Source organism: Hakea prostrata, chromosome 5 (genome assembly GCF_041222555.1).
Source record: "Hakea prostrata isolate BN-2017 chromosome 5, UWA_Hpros_2, whole genome shotgun sequence".
In the NCBI taxonomy this organism is placed as follows: domain Eukaryota; kingdom Viridiplantae; phylum Streptophyta; class Magnoliopsida; order Proteales; family Proteaceae; genus Hakea; species Hakea prostrata.
This window is the reverse complement of record NC_142604.1, coordinates 57442356-57457900: the sequence shown is the minus strand read 5'-3', so window position 1 is coordinate 57457900 and position 15545 is coordinate 57442356. Positions and strand designations below refer to the sequence as shown.

The 15545-nt window shown below is 37.7% G+C and overlaps 2 protein-coding genes across 2 annotated transcripts; both read right to left on the bottom strand.

Moving 5' to 3' along the window:
* Window positions 1-509: 509 nt before the first annotated feature.
* On the bottom strand, window positions 510-3363 carry LOC149016742 (L-type lectin-domain containing receptor kinase IV.1-like). Its single transcript, XM_089156019.1, has 2 exons — window positions 2947-3363; window positions 510-2279 (listed from the first exon to the last, which is right to left on the bottom strand). Exons 1-2 carry the CDS (start codon window positions 3342-3344, stop codon window positions 635-637), a joined length of 2043 nt encoding a protein of 680 aa, XP_089012145.1. The 5' UTR covers window positions 3345-3363; the 3' UTR covers window positions 510-634.
* A 921-nt stretch (window positions 3364-4284) lies between these two features.
* On the bottom strand, window positions 4285-9461 carry LOC149016741 (ammonium transporter 3 member 1-like). The gene is made up of 3 exons (XM_089156018.1): window positions 8552-9461; window positions 7269-7554; window positions 4285-4996 (listed from the first exon to the last, which is right to left on the bottom strand). The coding sequence occupies exons 1-3, from the start codon at window positions 9203-9205 to the stop codon at window positions 4467-4469; spliced, it is 1470 nt and encodes a 489-aa protein (XP_089012144.1). The 5' UTR covers window positions 9206-9461; the 3' UTR covers window positions 4285-4466.
* Window positions 9462-15545: the final 6084 nt, after the last annotated feature.

Genomic DNA, 15545 nt, shown 5'->3' with positions numbered 1-15545 from the left:
TCTTAGCTACCAAGGAATTAAAGAATTAAGTGTTGGAAAAATTTGTTGGATGGTAACAGCTAGTTGCCGTCTTGGACCTTAGTCAGGAAAACAATAGGACGGTTGAGTGGAAACTTTATATATTTTTTTTTAGAGTTAAAAATCTATTTAATCAAGCAGAGCAAGTATATATCTCTCAACCAAGAATTGGATTGGCCATTTAGTTGTATTCGCAGACCTTCTAGACTAAACTATTTGCCACTGGAAACTCCATGATTGAAGATAAAATACTGGAACCGATCAAATGACATTGTTTTCTCCAAAAAAAAAAAGAAGGTCAAATGACATTGTTTACACCAATCTCCATAGTAGGTCATCATTTTTGTTTTCTTGGTAAGTGGTCAATCGTGTTTCCATGGTTAAATAGTTATTTCGTATGTGTTGAAAAACATATAAATGATTCTAAAATGAAAAGACCACCAAATACTTGACACATAAGTCAGAAACAGATGCTAAACATGGGAGTTGCAAGAAAAAATTAATAATTTCTTTCCGCTAAAAGATAGTTACAACTTACATGTACAAAAACCATACAATAAGAAATTGATAATGACTTGATATCTCACTTGGGTAATTATCAAAACTGTAGTTCAAGTCATCTGCCTCCAGATAATACTGATTCTGCAACTGATGATGACCGAGTCATAGCGTTCCCAAGATCTGGATACCCAAGAGCAGCAGCACTACCAGAACCTCCTGGAGTCACAATAGTTGTGTTATTACTCATTTTGTTCAGAACAAGCAGTGTAAGATCTGATAGAGGGACTTCCTCTTCCAAATAGCGCACAACCTGCCTCATGGGAGGCCTTACGGTTGGAATTGAGTGAGAACAAAGCAGCCCAAGTTTTAAAACCAGCTCCATTTCCTTCACATCATAATTCATTCCCAGTTTTGGATCCACAGTATGAAGAATCATACCCCTATTCCAACATGAGATCACCCAATCCACCAACACCACACCCTCTTCTGGTGCTTCTGACTCTATAGGCCTTCTACCACAAGCAACTTCCAGCAAAAAGACCCCAAATGCAAAAACATCAACACTGGGATTTGCTTTTCCAGTTTTACAAAGTTCTGGTGAAAGATAACCAAGTGTTCCTACCATATGGGTAGTATGAGGATCTGTTCCATGGTCATATAGTCTTGCAAGTCCAAAATCTCCTAACCTTCCATTGAACTCCTTGTCTAACAACACATTGCTAGACTTAACATCTCTATGAATCACAACCTTTTCCCATTCTTCGTGCAGATACAATAACGCAGCTGCAACATTTTTTATGATTCTAAATCTTTGACTCCAACTGAGTGTCATCTCTGTTGTTGTCTGATGAAAGAGGAACTTATCCAGGCTCCCATTGGGCATGAAGTCATAGACTAGTAGGAGTTCTCCTTTGCGTCTGCAATACCCCAAGAGTGATACTATGTTTCGATTTCGCAATTTACCAATGCTAACGATCTCTGCAACAAATTCTTTCTCCCCTTGTCTAGAATTGTAGGATACTTTCTTCACGGCAACCTCTGCTTTGGATTTTGGTAAAACACCTCTATATACACTACCAAAACCACCGACTCCAAGAAGCTCCTTATCCTTAAAACCCTTGGTGGCGATGTAGAGATCTCTAAACTTGAACCTGTGAGGTCTGTAATCTCGTTCCCAATCCTCAAGCACCTCCGCAAACTTTTTCTTCCTTTTCATTATATGGTGGACGAAGAAGACTAAGACTAACAGTAAAGTCACACCAATCACTGGTATTCCAATACTGAAAATTTTGGATTTCTTCTTAGTTCCAAAACGAGGAAGCTTGGGAAGCTGGGAAAGTGTTAGGTTTTCTGCTTTCCCATTCATCTTAAAACTCCAACCCAACACATAATGGTTTATATCGAAGGTATGACTAGCAGAAGAGAAACCCACAAACATAGGATCTACCATAATCGGAGAGAGATCAATTTTCAAAGACAAGAGAGGTTTCTTTGGTTTGTTAACCACCGTTATGGGAGCTAAAGTTACATTAAGTTGCCTTTGTGCACCAGAATAATCTATCCAGACTTGCATAGAGTGACCACCGAAGAGGGTCAAGTTAACATGTTGATTCTCTTGATCGCTAAAATAAGATGCCGAAGCAGATGCATTAGACTTGAGGTCGTTTATATCAATTCCGACATGGTTACCATCGATGTCATTGAACTCCATATTTTTAATGCAATCCAGCTCGACTGCGATGACATGGTTTGATGAGTTGCTGTTAGAACCAAGAGACCAGAGGCACAGTACAGACAGACCAATTACAGAATCAAGAAGAAACAAATATATAAATATTCTTTTGTCATCCTCCCGTGTGTCACTTCCGGGGTGGTGGGTGTCGTCTTTTCCTTGGTATTGCGCCCCTTTAGCTCGGGTTTGCCTGGCGTTCTTCCTCCAGATCCACTCTTGTCCGGCGCCTCCGTCTCTTGCGGTCCGGGTTCCCCGATGGCAGGTTTTCTCACTGTTTTCTTCTGTTTTTCACCCGGTAGCCTCTTGTTCGTGGGCACCTTGGGGGCTGCATTGTCGTGTCTCTCGGGTTGTCGTGTCTCCTCTCTCGCCCGCCGGGTTTTTGTCCTGCCCCTTCTGTCCTGCCCCGACCCTCTGCACTTAATTTTTTATATAATTTGGTGCCCCATGGCTTGGTTGCTGGGTCTCGGCCCTCCGCCCCGCCCGCTTGGTCCTCGTTGCTCGCGTGATCCCCTGCTCTCTCCGTCCCCCCTTGGAGCTTATCGTTATATTCTTATCTTCGCTCCATCCGTGTGGGCTACGCATTGGTATCTTCCCTATTCTCCGGGTCCTTAGACGGTCCTAAACACTGGGAGATAGGTTTTTGTTTTGAACTTATCTAAATGTATATTATATTATATTATATATTTTTTTTAAACATCCCGTTGCCGATGTTGCTGGTATTGAAGAGGCCTAGATAAGAACCTGGCAAGGCACCTGAGAAATCTCTGGAGGGTGCAATCACAAATGCCATACCAGGGCCACCAACTGCGCTTAACTTGGAGAACATGGCAAATACAAAAGTAGTGGAGAAGGAGACAGCACTACCTGTGAAAGAATTCTTGAAGTGAAGTGGTTGAGGGTAGAAGGCATGACCCTTCTGTTGCTTGGTGGTGTTTACCAACATAAGGAGGCCATTGTTTGTGATCTGAGCCAAGCCGTCCATGCTCATGTTAACTCCTTGAAATCCATTATAGGTGAAGCTGATATCATCTTGTTGTGATGACAAAGAAGCTCTTCCAAGGAGAAGAAAAAGCACCACGAACTTGAAGAACATTGCTTTGATTTCCAGTTGGTTATTCTCCTCAGTTCTCACAGGGGTCTGAATCTGATCATCCTTATTCTTTTACTAAGAATTTTGCTAAAGAGGAATTTGTCTTTTGTTTTGTTTGGTTAAGGACTCAAAGATCAAATTGAAAGAAGGGTCTATTAAGGCAGGCTGACCATGGGTTGTGTTTTGTACAGATCGGCGGATCATATGACTTGATTTTTTTGTTTTTTTCGTGCGTGGATGGATTTTCTCAAATTGGGTTGAGCAGTTGACTTCAAAAAAAAAAAAATAGAACAGGGGAGTTTATACATAGGCACAGTATTTATTTTGATTTTAAAGCAGCCACCTTTGTGGACTACACCATAAACAATGATGTTGCACATTTTGATGTGCATAATTCGAATTATTCAATTCGGCTCAGAATTTAATTTTTATACTAAATATTGATAAAGTTATGTGACTATCTGCAGACGTGACAAGAGCCCGCTGACCGAATGGTTTCTGTTCAGACTTCCAACTTAGTCACAAATTCTCAATAGAAAATTTATCAATTTTCTTATAAATGTATAACATGTATCCCAAACATCACATCAAATGGTTTGAAATACATTTATAAATCAAATCAAAGAATTGTGATTAAATTTAAAAGAAAAATTATGTGACTTGTATATGGACCTCAATCTTTTGATTTGCAAATTGCCACATATCACATTTTTAATGGTTAATTGTGAATTATAGAGGGTTTGGATTAAGATATTTTTCCGTAATTAAGTTTAATATAATTAATAATTCGATGGATGGTTAATTAATTTTTAATTTTGATAATTATATACTCATTTCATTGATAGGTATGTAGCAACTAGGGGGAAGTTGTCAGTTGTCCTTTTCCACACCAGTTACTGGAATCTATTCATTTTGAACAAGTTCACACTGTAATTAATGATATATTAATTTGACTTCCCTTACTTTATATGATTAATGTCTTAATACAAACTAATCAGCCATTGCAACAATAAGCTTACGATCTCTGATAATGAACAAGCAATCCTCTCCTTCGAAGAATTAATGCATTATACAAAATAGACATGTAGTCAATCTCATATCCTCTTCGATCATCAATGTATTCTCTCACACTACCTGAGTTACACCAGTTGCTCCCATTTCCAATGTAGCTGGATGGTTAGCATCACCATACCATCCATGCCTGGTGGAATCATATTTCTCACCATCACCCCACAAAGCATAAGCTTCTTCTCCATGAACGGCATCATCTCCTATCATCAGTTGATCTTCGGACATTCGCAGAGGAATAACCAGCCTTATCACCAAGCAAATGATAGATGTCACCACTACGTTCCAGCCGATGATGAAAAGGGCTCCGACGATCTGCTTGCCTACTTGGACGCCGCCGGTCCCTCCATAGACTAAACCTCTGCTGTTGGTGACCGGCAAGAACATGGAGCACAGCACCGGCTCGGCGAACACGCCGGTGAGAATACCGCCAAGAGTGCCCGCCACGGCGTGAGTGTGGAATACGCCGAGAGTGTCGTCTACCTTTTGAAGCAGAGTCCATCTCTTGTGGATCACCATCATGGTGAACCAGGGAATACTTCCGGATAGAACTCCCATTACTATTGCAGCCCAACCTTGAACAAGACCTAAAAACAAAAATAAAAAAGAGACTAAACCAGTTAGAATCAATTAATTAGGTATCAGTTAATTTTCATGGTTTATCATCACATATTGGTATTGATTTCCATTAGAAGGTAGAAGCACTCTAAGCATTCATAGTTTCTTCAATGCAAGGGTTACTAATTATAGACTGGAGTGATTGTTAATTTAATTATATGAGTAAATTACAGGGCACCCATTATTTTTGGGACAAAACTCTTGAACACTCGTTATTGTCTCATAAATTACATAGCACTCACATTAAAATTACAATTTACCTACAGTTAACCTTGTTGTTAAAATAGATTATGATATTATATAAGTGCCCTTACTTTTATTTAAAACATTTAAAATAACCAATCTACCCCCATTTTAATTCTCTCACAGCCAACCCTTAGTTGTGTGACTCCCTTCACCCATCTTCTACCTATACTTCACCAAACCACCACTGCTGAAAACCGTCCCTTTCAAAAAATCGTGAAGGAATTCCCTTTTCACCCATCTTCTACCTATACCTCATCGGACCACCACCACCGGAAACCATCCCTACCTGAAAATCCTCTCTCTCTCTCTCATTCATCTCCCACAAAGTGGTGGTGAGCCTGCAATTAGAGAGAGACATGAACCGCACGAGAGGGAAGAGAGTGAGCCCATGAAATTAGCAGCCCCCTCCTCCTCCATCTTCACCTTCACCACCACCTTCACCTTCACCACCACCGCCGCCACCTCCATAGTCATCCTTGCAGCCTCCACCACTGCCCCGATGGCAAGAAGTAACCATCTCCCCTAAGGTCACAAATTCTACAAACTCTAAGCCTCCACCTCCTCGACATCTCAATGTGATTGCTCTTGGTTACAAAAATCAATCTGGGAAGAAGATTGAATTTTTGTTTGCTGCCATAGCCATTTTTGTTTTCAGCGATGGTGGTCCGGTGAGGTGTAGTGAATGGATTCTTCCTTCACCCACCTAAGGGTTGGCTGTGAGAGAATTAAAATGGGTGTAGATTGCTTATTTTAAATGTTTTAAATAAAAGTAAGGGCATTTGGATAATTTCATAATCTATTTTAACAGCAATGCCGGTTAATTGTGGGTAATTTGTAATTTACATGTGAGTGCCATGTAATTATTGAGGCAACAGTGAGTGGTCAAGAGTTTTGCCCCAAATATAGCAAGTGTAGTGTAATTTGCTCTTAAATTTCCCATTGACTTTGGGAAAATGGGAACTTGGGTTTATGGAAGGATCATGCAAGAATGCATGTCTTAACTGAGGAGAGAGAGAGAGAAAAGATAATATGTGCACACCAGCTCTATTCCTCCTCTTCTTGTTCAATTTCCATGTTCAAGTATGCAAAGCTCAATATTAACATTATGGCGACAGATAGAAACACCAACGCCTCTACCAATGCAAGAAAACTGTGCTAGGATCTTTCCAACTTACACTTTCACAAGTCGAGAAAGAATACACGCACCTTAAGAATGTATCTAGCAGGCATGAAAGATGTTTAATTATATATAGGGTTCTATCACAGAGATTAATTCTTGTTTCGGCAACCAATGCTGTTATTGAGGATGATGATGATTTCCTAGCCAACATTGGAAATGGAAGCTACTAGTTGAAAGAGCAAATGATTTTACTCATGTTGTGAAATTAGGGTTTTTGCAATTTTGGGAAGACAAGGAAGGAAATCTAGTTCAACAGTTCCATCTGGTTTCTGAATTTGATTCTTTTTCACTTAATTGAACTCAACCTTGACATGTTTCTTTAGCACCTCGTACAATTCTAGCACAACCCTAATGGAAAAATCTCACAAGGCCCCGTCTAAAACTAGGGTTTAGGTTTATCAGTCCCCAACACATCTGCTTAATTCAGAACACTTTCCAAACCATACCTGATTTCTTTTCTTCTGGTAATTAGAGAGAGCTAGGTCTCTCTCTATATATATCTAGTGCTGCATGTGTCAACAATAAATGCTGGATCAAAATTCTAGGTAAGATAGCCAAATCCAATTCAGAATCTTTCAAAATTATATTCCGGAACGACCAGTGGTCCAATTAATACCATCTTGATTCCTTCAAACTTGTCCCAACCCCATTCTCATGCATATTTAATGATTGAAGAAAGCAGTTCAGTTCAGTGAGGAAAGTCAAAAATCACATCATGGAAATGGCTTGCCTAGAACTCGATCGACAGATTGGAAACGAAAGCTAAAAGAATTATCTGGAAAAATGTGAGTGAGTTTCGAAAAGAAGATATATACCTGCACCAGGGGTGATGCAAACGAGCCCCGTGATCATACCCTGAACGGCACCAATGACCGATGGCTTCTTGAAGACGAGCACATCGAGAACTGTCCACACCAACAAGCTCGTTGCAGCACAGATGTTGGTGTTCAGCACGGCCATTGAGGAATCGGTGTTTGCCGTATACGGATCTCCACCGTTGAATCCGGCCCACCCCATCCACAGAAGACCCGCACCGGCCAACATCAGCAACACGTTGTTCGGCGGAAATCTCTCTCTGTCCTTTGTCAACCTCGGTCCCACCTTTTATTATTAAATAAATAAATACAAACACTAAGTCAAAAACAAATCGAATCATCTTTTTGACTCTCTTATTTCTTCATTTTCTCGAATCGGACTTCAATGTTGTGCATTTAATGTGTAGCATGTGCTGTTTTCATTTCAAAAGTGTTAAAAACTCCAGTGTTGATGCTCGATCGAGCAGCAACACAATGCTATGCATTAAATACACAATACTGGAGTTCAATTGCATTTTCTCAGCCTTTACTGGTGGGCGACACCCTTATATGTTTGGTGAAAAAAAACATCAAGAAACATCAAGATGAGTATAGGTGATCCACACTCTTTAATTACCTAATGGGCAGAAGAAGAATCCACACTCTTTATCTAATCAGTAGAAGACTCACCTTTCCACGAGAGAAATGTATGTGTTTCATTGACGTTTTGTAAGTATCCAAATCATCTCCACCTAGCCCGGCTGTCCAACCATCCTCCCACTCTCATAGTTGGTCTAGCACGAGCTTGCTCGTATTACATGTACAGGCCCTGTGTAAAGGAGGGGAGATAGGAGGACCAGCAATTGGGTGGAGGGGATCTATAGTCTATTTCTTTTCCATACAATAAAAGTGGGCCAAACAACATGGGATCTATTAGGATTCTATTTTTTATTTATTTTGTTAGTCCTTAGAGGTGAGCCCTAGTGGATCCCACATGGGCACTACCGTTGTCATATGTTGGAGAAACATCAAGAAAACACATACATACTTCTCCATTGACGGAAAGGTGATCCAGACTCTTAGGTAAAGTTCTTTTGTGTTCCCCCACCCCTTTTACCACGCACATATTAGGGGTGCTACTCGGGTCCCATCTCTAATTTATCTTCTAAAAACTCAGAGATGGTCCCCCTCCTAATACGTGATAAAAAGATACGACGGACGGACAGGCGTGAATCATAGCATCATTGTTGGTCAAAGCTGAAAGGGAAAATGGAAAAAAGGAAAAAAGGAAAAAAGAAACTAACCCAGTAAGCAGCAGTGAGGCCGGCGATTCCAGATGAAAGGTGGATGACATATCCACCGGAGTAGTCCATGACACCCCAGTGGAACAAGAAACCACCACCCCAAATACTAAAAGCACCGACGGTGTAGGAAAAGGTGAGCCACAAAGGAACAAACACCATCCAAGCCGTGAAGTTCATTCTCCCTAGCAGAGAACCAGCCAGAAGAATCAATGTAATTGCAGCGAACACAAATTGAAAGTACACCATCGTTGCCATCGGATAAAACGGCGCCACCATCGCCGTCTCCAGCCTGCCGTCGGGGAAATACTGCGTCGATGCTGGCAATACTGCTTGGGCGATCAGAAAATTCTGCCCAAGAGCCACACCAGCTTTGCCCCAGAATGGTAAGAGCTGATTTCCAAAAGACATGTTATAAGCCCAGGTGACCCAACAGATGAGAACTGCAGCAAAGGCGTATAGAGCCATGAAAGCAGAGTTAACTGCCCATTTCTTCTTAACAATAGAGCCATACAGGATCACTAAACCCGGCACACTTTGAAGCCCAACCAGGGTGGCTGATATCATCTGCCATGCGTTATCGCCTTTGTTCAGCCATTCCGGCGTCGATAGAGACGTGTTACTGTTCAAGTAAGCTACAGGAACAGCGCTCGCCATGGCTGCAGCAGCAGCTTGAGAAGACAAGTAGACTTCTCTAGCTGTGTTCTACAGAGGTAGAAGAGATCGAGGTCTATAATTAAACGAAGGCAATGGATCGAGAGCTCAGGAGAGTATATAGACGGGCGAGTGTTTCGATTTTGGACGCTACAGCAGTGAATACTTAAATGAAGTTGAGGTTGGAATAGGACCATTGTGGTATCAACCGTGGTTGGAGCTTTTCATCATGAAATTTTTAATGTTTTTTCAGAGCGGATGAGATGAGAGTGACACAAGTTCTAAAAGGCCGTTAGGGTGAAAAGGGTTCATTTCAAGGGAGAAGAATCAGAAGAAGAAGAAAAGGAATCTAATGAATTTTTAAATTAATTAATGAGATCATGAGAATCTCACCGATAAATCTTTATTTTATTTATTTATTCTTGTCTTGTTTTTGGGTGACGAGGTGAGAACTAAAAACAAGAAAAAATATTTTATCCTTTTACAGGGAATCGACTTCAGTGTTGCGCATTAAATAGATTTTAATCTCGACCGTTGGCAGCACAGTGCTGCACATTTAACGCATAACATTCAAGTCTGCCCCTAATGGATCGAGGTAATTTGTCAAAAACTGGTTTTTTGGAATCAATTAATTGGAAAGGATGCGTGGGATTTGAAAAACTCCTCATTCCTTTGTACCCTCGCTATCTGAGTTGGGCTGATACATGGCTCATAGTGCAGTCCTCCTTGGAGGATGGGAAAACACCTGCTTGGGTGAAAAGGATCTAAATTACTTATATTTGTATTAGTTGACCTTTAATAACCGGCCCAGGAGGAGGGGGATTTTTTTCTTTTTTTTTTGGGGGAGGATTCTTCACACCTTTCTTATCATATGTTATAAAAAAATGTCTATTTTTAACTATTAATAAACTATAAATGAACGCACCAAAACATGTGGCTGTGAAGGTGTAAGTGATGTAAAATCATCTATGGGGTAGAGGATACTATCAGAGTGAAAAGGTGTGGTAGAAAGGAAGTTCAAATCTCAAGACCTCCTTGGGTCTACTGTCTCTATATACAGTGGCAGAACCAGGATTCAATATTGGGGAGGCGAAGAATAGAAGTTCGGATTAGGGAAGCACCAATGTTTTTTCGCCACACATGTAGTGTTGGCACTTATAAGACCCATTGGGGATATCACCTATGAATTATATTACTATATTAAGGAATATGTCCACATATATTTTGTGGGGCCCACACATATTTGACAAAAATAGGTAAATTAAAGAATGCACAAAAAAAAAATTACACATGAATTCAACCCTAAAAAGTTAGATGCAAACCATTTTTTTTTTAAGGTAAGAGATGCAAACTAGTGGTAGTTAGTTAATTTATTAATTATAGACATTTTATTCACAATATAAAATCAAATAATAAAATTACAGAAAAAATAAAGAAATAGAGAATATAAAATCAAAAAATATTTAACAAATGAGAAAAATATAAATAATAAATAAATTGAAAAAGAGATAGAGTACCTAATTGTGGAGAAGATTTTTTTCCAAAATTTCCTTAACACACGTTTATCAAAAGAGAAGAATAAATATGCAAAAATAAACTAAAGATAATAAATAGGAAAAAAAGAGAGGAGAGAAGAGATATGAGATATGAGAGAATAAATAGAGATTGAGGAGTTTCTAATTAAAAATGACATTTTAAATATTTAATAAAAACAATTTCCTTTAACCCACTTTATAAAAAGATGAGAGAATAAATAGGAAGAAAAAATGTGAGAGAGATAAGAGGGGAAAATAAATAGGGATTGAGGAATTAGTTTTTAGATAGAGATGACATTTATACTCATTATTTTACCTTTAAAATTTATTCTCAATATTGGGGGGGGGGCAAATAGTGAAATTTCACATGTAAGAAGATAAAAAAAACCGGAAAAATAAAAGAAATTAACATAAAAAATGAGAAAATATAAGCAATTATGAAAAAATTCTAAAAATCCGGGGGGGGGGCATGGCCCCTAAGAGCCGGGTCAGCGACCCGCGGGGAGCACAGTGCTCCCCACGCCCCAATGGGGCCCCGGTGAAACCTTTGATTTAATTTTTTTTTCTGGGCCGTGTTTGTGGTCGAGGCCATGGGGGGGTGCCCCGGGGGGGGGGGGCCCGCCCTCCGCCCTGTCTATATAGAAGGTTACTACCACTATTTAAAGATTGATAGATTTACGAAGTTCCTGCCAGACTCCCCTTGAGAGTTGGAGGAGATCGGCCTCCGAGGAAACTTATGCAAATTGCTTGGGAGCAGTGCTGCTCCAAGCAACTGACTACCTAGATGAATTTTTGGGTCCAGATCAAGTCTAGACCATTTAATTAAGTGTTTTGTTAACAGTCCAGCTTTGATATGGACCTAAAAATTCATCTGGGTGGTCAACTGCTCGGGACAGCGCTGCTCCCAAACATAATCCAAAACTTATTAGCTGGTGTCACATATTACTTTGTGCATCCAAAACCCCTAAACCATTTCAAACTCTAAAGGGTACATCTCGTAAATCAAGAAGCAAGACTATAATCTGACTTTCCAAATCCTGAAAAAACACTAACCATGCATACATTAGTGTGAAAATTGAAAATTCATCCGGCATGGAGTTCCCCTGCTGTTACACACACTCTTTTGACTCTCATAATGTTCATCTTCATGCCACAGCCCTGAGGTTTCAAAATCTCTGAGAGGGCTTCACGATCATCTCTTGTGCCGAATTTTTTTCTCAAAAAAATAATAATACTTTTGTACCAATTAATAGTACTCTTATGAAAATTAACAATATTAAGAAGGCAGGAGATCAAGACACTGTTGATGCAATATTGATGCAAAGGAATAATCATGCGACAAAGCAGCAATCTTCTTCCCTCTGGGTTTTTAGCCTTTGGGGTAGTTCACTTCGTGGTTAAATTGTTGTTGATTTCATTCATCTGGGTTGTATGTTTTCAGCCATGGATAGAAAGTCAATGCAAGGATTACAATGACTTTGTTATAATTAATCAATATTTCATGTATATCTGCGTAGTTTAATTGGTTTTATCTTTTTTGGGTAAGAAGGTTGGTGCTATATATCATTAGAATATATTTTATATTTGTCAACTAAAAATTATTTAAGGAAAACATTTTGATTATAAAATCTTGTAAAGAACTTATATTGGGTTTGAATTGTACTTTATGTCTTCATCGGTACTACCTTGATATAAAAGAAAATTTTAATTAATCAAGTTGAATGTTACTTTCTAATTTTATTTGGGTGAAGAATTTGATTTCAAGGAACATGCAGTCCTATTAGTCTACACTTAGTTATTTATCATGTGACTTGTTAAAGGAGGCAGTTCAATATATATATATATATATATATATATATATATATAAGTCTTCATGGAAAGTGAATATTTCATGTGGTAACATAAGGTAAAGGTGTCAATTGCAAATCGAAATCGTTTAACCGTACTGAACAGCGTTGTATAAAACCGTACCGTACCACACCGTTCAAAATTCGGTATGGTACGTAGCGAAACCGAATTTTTTTCGTCCGGTTCCGGTTTTAGGTACTCATATTATCGGTATGTACCGAAACCATACCGAATTGGTACCAGACCAAATTAAGGGATATAAATGTAATTTTACAATTAAAATACTTTACCTTTACCCTATCCATAATTCCCTGTTTCAAATTTTCATTACGTCATTCACTCCTCTTCTTAAATTTACTTGCTTTGTCTATGTTAATATCAAATTTTATTAATTATTTGATCACAATTTCATTAGGATCTTAATGAACTAATAACAAAAGGGACATAGGTTTGTTCGTACTAAAACTGTACCGCATTAGATACCGTGTTTAACCCATTTTCCCATATCGATTTAACACTAAAACCGTATCAAATCATTTTTACAAATACCAAAACTATATCATACTATATAAATTCGGTACGGTACAATTCTAATTTTTGTATTTAAAGTTGGAATTGTACCTAAACCGTACCAATTGACACCTTTAACATAAGGTGGTTAAAAAAAATTCTCCTCCTAATACTTGGTCTCCCTATTTGTTCTTACTTTCCAATCAAAATTTTCATATCTAATCCTCCAATAAAAGTAAACTATTACTTATTCTTCTCTGATAATCTTTTAAAATGCTTTTCTCCTGTAATCCATTATGATTGTGATGTTTTATTTACTCTTTTTGGAAAATACCCATAACCCATTAGCCAAAGAGAATGAATAGGCATGATGTAATTAAATAAATGGCTCATGCATGAACACAACTAAGAGGCTGTCATTGGTCATGACTATTATTTAACCACCTGAATCTGCTTTAGAAATAAAATAAATCATTTGATTCTCCAGTGAAATTGCCCACTTGGGTTTACAAAGAGTTGTATATTTAGTTCGAAAATAATGGTTTTATCATCTTAATGTAAGCAGTGACATTGTCAAATGTCACTTGACGAAAATCCCTAAATTTAAAAAGAATTAACAATCAGCTTTTGTACTCATCCCTTACATGATGACTTCGAATAACTGCATTTATATCTAATTATAACATTAAATTAACTTTATTATTTTGCAATCAATTTCCTTCAATTTTAATGATAAAGTGAAGATTTTATATGTAATCTCCATCCTTAATTATTCTTGAAAGTTTTATCTGACTTTCTTTTTCACTCTTTGTTTATAGTTTTTTATTTTTTTATTTTTCTTTATCTTGTTCTGATAAAAGAAAATCCATATAGCAAACCCTTTTAATTGGAATATATCTTGTGTCTCTTGTGGTTGAAACATCTTAAGAAAAATACATTATGTTGATTGCACGATTATACAAGTTTCTAAGAAATAAATAATCTGTTATTGTTTATGAAAACAGATTATAATACGGTCCGTACTACCTTGATGCAAAATGTATGTTTTTCATTTAAAGAAATCGTTTACTTTTTAATTTGAAATTATTTACGTTTGTGGGATTTTATGGTTTAGGGCCTGTTTGGGATTCATGAATATCTGAGAATTATACCCGTTTTAGATTCGTGAAATCTAGAGATTCACCTTTTTAAACTAAAAACATGAATCTGTAAATTTATGGGTAAGGGGTGAAATTCAGAGATTTCAAAAAGCTATACATTTGCACGTTCACAAAAATTACATCGATCAAATAGTTTTTTAGGATGAATCCACAGATTTCATTCCACAACCAAACATCTAATTTTATAAATTATAACTCTATAGATTTGAAATCTCTAGATATTTGAAATCTCAAGACTCATGTAACCAAACAGGCCCTTAAACATTTTTATGAATTGATGAGCAGTGGTCTATCTTAACAATTACATGGCTTACAACACCTTTCTCCACTTGATTCTCACCTATTTCTTTCCAGGTTAATTGCATGTCGGATTTCTCTTTAACTGAGTCAGTTAATCATCATTTTGTAAATCTATAGCTGGCCATGATCAAGTTAAAGCGTGACTATGAATGAGTTGTCAACACACAACAACAACAACAACAACAACAATGCCTTTCCCAACATTTTTATGGATTGATGCGCTCCAGTGGTCTATCTTAAGCAATTCCATGGCTTAGCATACATCCTTTCTCCACTTCTCCTAAGGATTCTCACCTAGTTTCTAGTTCCTCAAGGTTAATTGCATAGTTAGTGATTTATCTTTAACTTGAGTTTCTTGTTAACCATGACTTTTACAGAAAAGTCGTTGTTCAAATCTAATAGATGGCCATGATCAAGTTTAAAGAGATGACTTACGTAAATGAGTTGTCAAGCGTTGATTAAACGCCCAAATCTGCATTACAAATAAAATAAATCATTTGATCCCTCACTAAAATTTCCAACTTGGGTTTACAAATAACTGTATAAAATGGGCAAATTCATGTTGATGTTCACAAAAATATTATAAAAAAAAGAAGTCATCACTAAAAGGTTTAAATGTCAACACAGCAACAAAACCTGAAACTCAATGATTTTACTTTGAAGAGTGATGTAGCTAAGAAAAAATAAATTAAATTTAAAATTTACTACCATCAGGGAGAATCGAACCGAGACTTCTACGCTAAAAGTTCCCTTTCTTTTTTTTTTTTTTGGGTGAGAAGTTAAAGACTTCATTTATTATAACACACAAGGAAAGAAATACAAAAGATAGATGCATAAAAACACAAGGTTCCATCCGAACCAAGGAGCCCTTCCTACTAGCCTTTTGCCTTGAAACCAAAACATATATGTGAGCAATGTATCAAAACATTATTTCTATACGATATATACAATTATCATACAATTAGTTCAACGCTTCTTTGAACCTGTGAA

Bases quoted from the DNA above. Each gene is read 5' to 3' on its own strand.
- LOC149016742 (XM_089156019.1), bottom strand. From the start codon at position 3,344: ATGTTCTTCAAGTTCGTGGTGCTTTTTCTTCTCCTTGGAAGAGCTTCT. The intron at 2,280-2,946 runs GTTTAAAAAAAA...TGGTTCTAACAG, and splicing joins AGCAACATCGGCAACGGGAT to CAACTCATCAAACCATGTCA.
- LOC149016741 (XM_089156018.1), bottom strand. From the start codon at position 9,205: ATGGCGAGCGCTGTTCCTGTAGCTTACTTGAACAGTAACACGTCTCTA. The intron at 7,555-8,551 runs GTTAGTTTCTTT...TAATAATAAAAG, and splicing joins GCCTCACTGCTGCTTACTGG to GTGGGACCGAGGTTGACAAA. The intron at 4,997-7,268 runs GTATATATCTTC...TTTTGTTTTTAG, and splicing joins TTGCATCACCCCTGGTGCAG to GTCTTGTTCAAGGTTGGGCT.